Consider the following 5873-nt stretch of genomic DNA (forward strand, 5'->3'; position numbering starts at 1 on the left):
CTGGTCTCAAACTCCTGACCTCAGGTGATCCACCCACCTTGGCCTCCCAAAGTTCTGGGATTACAGGCGTGAGCCACCACAGCCGGCCATTTTTTGTATTTTTTTTAAGTAGAAACAGGGTTTCACCACGTTGGCCAGGCTGGTCTCAAACTCCTGACCTCAGGTGATCAATCCACCTGCCTCGGCCTCCCAAAGTGCTGGGACTGTAGACATGAGCCACTGCACCCGGCCTAATTTTTCTATTTTTAGTAGAGATGGGGTTTTGCCATCTTGCCCGGGCTGGTCTGGAACTCCTGACCTCATTGGAGAAGGGTGATCTGCCCACCTTGGCCTCCCAAAGTGCTGGGATTACAGGCGTGAGCCACCGCATCACCCTTTATTTCAATTCCGTTTTATCCCTGTTGCTGTTATTGGTACATACATTTGCAGACGTCTGCTTTTTGTTTCCTTTTTTAATGAAATAGACCACATTCCATGTGACCTGCTTTTTTCTGAACATCTTTCCATCAGGATGCCTACATTCAAATCCTGGCATGATGTGACCAATCAGTTACTCCCATTAGATCTTGGTCTTCTTACCTATGGACTAGGGACAATACACCTGGCCCCACACTAGCTTCGTATTGAAGCCTTTGGGAAATAGGAAGTGTTCTACCAACACGAGAAGTGGGATAATTACAGTAATTAACAGTTATATATATTGAAGTCTGCAGTCACAGGATGGGATGACTGATCAGACCTCTCTCACCCTCTGTTCTACAGCTGGTGGGTGCTGGTCAGCTACGGAGTCCTCTTGGTCACCCTGGGAGCCTTCATCTTCGGCCAGACCACAGCCAATGCCATCTTTGTGGATCTCTTGGCATAACCACTGCCTCCCAGGGAACACAAGGCCTTTGCCATTGGTCGCAGGAACCCATCTCTTACAGCTATGGGGCCACTGTTAGTCCGCGATCATTCCAACTGGTGGGATGACATCCAGACATCCTCTTCCAGGGACTGGGGCAAACTCAGGCCCCACACCTCTGGACAGGTCAAACCCAGTCCTCTTCCTGCTCCCCAGTGCTGGCAGTGCTGTGGATGTTGGCAGGAAGTCTCACATCATAGAGGAACCTTCCTCCTCTCCCAGTTCTCAACTTCTCCATGCCTGGAATCCATGGGTGAAGAGAGTCGGTAGATCTCATAAGAAAGAATCCAGTCTAACTTCCTGACTTCCCTCTGGAGAATGACTATGGACAGAAGGCTACCATCCTCCACAGAGCACCCTATCCTGAGTAGGGGCTGTGCTCATTACCCCAGGCCAGTGGTAGCTTCCTCAGGAGCCTGGTCATTTCCAAAGGTAGCACTGCAGTCATACAAATGCATAGTCAGGTAGATTCAGGCCTTGCCCACACCTTCCTGGGCAACCCCCACCATGAACCTGTCAGCCTCTTTCCCATAGCTAACGGACATTTCCCAGGCCTTGAGGGGCCCAACTGTGTCTCTTTCACCAAACCTGATGGTCCAGGCTGGGCATCTCTCCTCCTCCATCCCCAGACATCACCAGGTCTATTGTTTACAAACGGTGCCAGCCCGGCTCTGAAGCCAACGGCCGCCCTGTGCCATGGTGCTGTGAGTATTCCTCTGTTAGCTTTCCCCATAAGGTTGGGGGATGTCTGCTTTTCTCTCTGAGATGGGCCCCTCTTTTCAGAGGCCCCAGGGTGGGTGATGGAGAAGGCTGGGAACATTTCAGACCCTCTGTGTAGGCCAGATTCCAGCCCTAGCCTGATTACCTAGAGACAAAAAGAAAAATAGGCAGGGCCGGGCGCGGTGGCTCACGCCTGTAATCCCAGCACTTTGGGAGGCCAAGGCGGGCAGATGACTTGAGGTCAGGAGTTTGAGACCAGCCCGGCCAACATGGCAAAACCCCGTCTCTACTAAAAATACAAAAAATTAGCCAGGCATGGTGGCGGGCACCTGTAATCCCAGCTACTACTACACTCAAACCCAGGAGGCAGAGATTGCAGTGAGCTGAGATCGTGCCATTGCACTCCAGCTTGGGCAACAAGAGTGAAACTTCGTCTCAAAAAAACAAAAAGGCAGCTGGGCTGTCACTGATGGGCAGCATTTGAGCCTGCCACACTGGCCTGGAAGTTTCCCTTCCAGTCTGGATTTTGTCTGCTCCTTCCCCCTCACCCCGTCACCTCTTCACCTCCCATCCCATTTCACCGTATAGCTCAGTCTCTCCCATGCACATAATTGGGGGCAGAGGGGGACTCTCTTATCAGCCTCTTCAGCAACACATATCCATCAGGCCTGGCCTCAGTGGCCAGCCACATTGATGTCACATTGGAATTGTTACCCCAGGCAGGGTGAAGAGATAGGCTCTCTCCCCACCTTCCATCCCCCTCCCCACTATATTCTTGTTTTGACCACCTCAGCCCCTCAGCTACCCCCTCTCACTTTGGCCAATCCCAGGCACCAATCAGGCTTCCTCCTCCACCTGGAGCCCCGGGCTTCCTCATCCACCTGGAGCCCCTAGCATTTCCTTGGCCCCTCTTCCCCAAAACCTCTGTACAGGGTATGAGAGGGACTTCCTGTCCAGCCACCCACCACTCAGGGCGGCCCGATCTAAGAAGCAGAAGCTGGTTGGAGGCTGGCCGGGCTTCTGTCCAGTCTCCAGATGGATAAACTGCCTTTTCTCACATCCCCTCTTGGTGCCTGATCTTCTCTGCCCATGGGGCCAGACCCACGGTACTGTTTTCTGTCAGCCTCCGGCACAGCACCAAGCTCTGCCAGCACCAGTCCCTGACAGGGCTAGGAGGACAGCCTGGTCAGCAGGGCTGCAGTCCCCCAGTGCCGTGTTTTGGGGGTTGAGGGATGTAAGTGGAGTCATTGCACAGAGACAGACCAGTCAGGAGAAGGAGCTGGAATCTGGCCTCTTGGCCTAACCTCAGGAGCCCCCTCCCATCCTCTCCCCGCTCTCCCTGTCGGGGTACTTCACTGTTTATTTTCTACTTGTGTATACTCGGGAAAGGGCAGATGGTTAATAAAAGGGATTTGTGCTGCTGAGCTGTGTCCCCTGTGTCTGGTTCTGGGGACAGAGTCCGTGCCACTGCCAGGAGGAAGAAGGGCTGAAGTAGGAGGTATAGATGGCACGTCACTGTCTCTGACCCCTGTCGCCGGAATGGCACCACCATGCTCCCTCTACCAAGCAGGGACCTGCAAGTGGCTCTTGCCACCCCTGCTTTCTTCCACATTCTACCTGTCCTTCTCCAATGACTTAGGAATGTATCGCAGTCTCCAGTCCTGCGACCTCTACCTTCACTCAAGCCCTCACTGTGTCTTTCCTGTGCCTTTGTGGTCTCAGACTCTCTCCCTGACTTCAGATCTTGGCAAGAGCTTCAAACTCCTGAGTATCCACCCCCATCTTTTCAGAGGCCTGTGTTGAGCAGGTCCCAGCTGTCTTGATTTTGGAGCCACCAGTCACCATGCTCAGTGCTGGCAAGAAAACCAGCAAAGGTGGTCTGGGTGTGGTGGCTCATGCCTGTAATCCTAGCACTTTGGGAGAACAGAGTGGGCAGATCACCTGAGGTCAGAAGTTCAAGACCAGTCTGGCCAACATGGTGAAACCCTGTCTCTACTAAAAATACAAAAAATAGCTGGACGTGGTGGCGCATGCCTGTAATCCCAGCTACTTGGGAGACTGAGACAGGAGAATTGCTTGAACCCGGGAGGTGGAGGTTGTTGTGGTGAGCCAAGATTGTGCCATTGCACTCCAGCCTGGACAACAAGAGTGAAACTCTATCTCCAAAAAAAAAAAAAAAACCAGCAAAACAGACTCCAGCACTGCTCTCAGCCTAGTTGTGGGAAGACTGATGCTAAGCAAGCAGTGACACAAATATATACTTCCAAACCGTGATAAGTGCCAAGGAGCAAAAATACAGTGTGTTAGTCTGGAGTCTTGAAGTCTGGGAAGTCGAGGAAGACTTCCTGGAGGAAGTGATGTTTGAGTTGCCCTGTGACTGATGAGTAGGAATTAGTGAAGAGAGGTGGGGAAACTGCCAAGCAATGGAAACTGCATGTGCAAAGGCCTTGAGCTGGGAGGAATATGACTTCAGGAACTGAAAAGTGGCCTAGGTAGGCAGACATTGACTGTGTGTTGGGAGGGTCTTAAATGACTCCTCCTTGCCTTTAGGGTCAAGTCTAACCAGCTCATCTCTCACCACACTTCCCCTCTCTCTGCTCCAGTCACACTCAAGTGAAGGTCAGGCTGCAACTCCTAGTAAAAGTGGGGGACTGACCTTGCAAGGAAGAAATACTTCAGAAGGGCTTGAAGGATAGGTTGGCTTTGGGCTTTGGGCTTTGGGCATTAGGCCTAACTAGGGGGCGAAAAACTGGAGGTTGAGTTTCACCTTCTCTAAACAGAAGGAAGGAAAGGATACATCTATGCCAAAGGCATACTCCAGTGCAAACAGCCAAATTCATCCATTCATACGCTTCGCTGGACATCCTCATCCTGGTGTGACGGGTGGATAATGAGAAATTACTTAATGGATACAATGTCCATTATTTGGGTGATGGATACGCTAAAATCCCAGACTTCACCACTTACGCAATATAGCCATGTAACAAAATGGTATTTGTACCCCTAAAATTATACCAAAAAAAAATTTTTTTTTTTGAGACAGAGTTTCACTCTTGTTTCCCATGCTGTAGCGCTCTTGTTGCCCAGGCTGGAGTGCAATGGTGCGATCTTGGCTCACTGCAACCTCCGCCTGCTGGGTTCAAGCGATTCTCCTACCTCAGCCTCCCTAATAGCTGGGATTACAGGCACCCACCACCACACCCGGCAAATTTTTGTATTTTTAGTAGAGATGGGGTTTCGGCATGTTGGTCAGGCTAATCTCAAACTCCTGACCTCAGGTGATCCACCCACCTCGGCCTCCCAAAGTGTTGGGATTACAGGCGTGAGCCAGTGTGCCCAGCCTACAGATTTTTTAAAAAAGACATCGCCATCCTAATGTCCCAAATACTCGTAAGCACTTGGTTAATGTCTGTCTCTCCCATTAGACTATAAGCTCTATTAGAGCAGGCCTATGTCTTCGTTACCCACCAGCGCTGGTGCCTGGCATGAGCGCTCAGTAGTTACTGAAAGAATGAATGAATGAATAGCAGCGTTTGTTGAATTCTTCTATTGTACTGACACTTGCACAATCATCTGGTCTTCAACTTTCTATGAAGAAGCAAAAGCTAAGAGAAGTTAAATATTTTGCCCACGGTCACACAGGTTGTAAGACTGGAGGTAGACAGCACTTTTAACTTGCATGAATAGACAAGTGAGCAGGCCAGGTGCAGTGGCTCAGGTCTGTAATTGCAGCACTTTGGGAGGTGGATTGCATAAAACCAGGAGTTCAAGGCCAGCCTGGGCAACATAATAAGACCCATCTCTACAAAAAAAAAATACGAAAAAAGCCGGGCACAGTGGCTCACACCTATAATCCCAGCACTTTGGGAGGCTGAGACGGGCGGATCACTTGAGGTCAGAAGTTCGAGACCAGCCTGGCCAACATGGTGAAACCCCATCTCTACTAAAAATACAAAAATTAGTCAGGCGTGATGGCGGGCGCCAATAATCCCAGCTACTCAGGAGGCTGAGGCAGGAGAATCACTTGAACCCAGGAGGCAAAGGTTGCAGTGAGCCAAGATCGTGCCACTGCACTCCAGTTGATCACTTCAGGTCAGAAGTTCGAGACCAGCCTGGCCAACATGGTGAAACCCCATCTCTACTAAAAATACAAAAATTAGTCAGGCGTGATGGCGGGCGCCTGTAATCCCAGCTACTCGGGAGGCTGAGGCAGGAGAATCGCTTGTACCTGGTAAGCGGAGGTTGCAGT

General features: G+C 51.0%; 1 protein-coding gene across 2 annotated transcripts in view; it reads left to right on the forward strand.

Moving 5' to 3' along the window:
• Positions 1–1744, forward strand: part of SLC38A7 (solute carrier family 38, member 7) — a 35170-nt gene extending 33426 nt beyond the window's left edge. Inside the window, exon 12 of one of the 2 annotated variants that reach the window (XM_011938788.1) lies at positions 763–1738. In XM_011938788.1, the coding sequence (XP_011794178.1) occupies positions 763–865 (103 nt within the window). In that variant the 3' untranslated portion in view covers positions 866–1738. Of the gene's footprint in view, positions 1–762 lie in introns of both variants that reach the window. The other variant, XM_011938787.1, reaches the window with a different exon arrangement.
• The last annotated feature ends 4129 nt before the right edge of the window (positions 1745–5873 follow it).

The sequence above is a fragment of the Colobus angolensis genome, unplaced genomic scaffold (assembly GCF_000951035.1).
Source record: "Colobus angolensis palliatus isolate OR3802 unplaced genomic scaffold, Cang.pa_1.0 Scaffold178, whole genome shotgun sequence".
NCBI lineage: Eukaryota > Metazoa > Chordata > Mammalia > Primates > Cercopithecidae > Colobus > Colobus angolensis.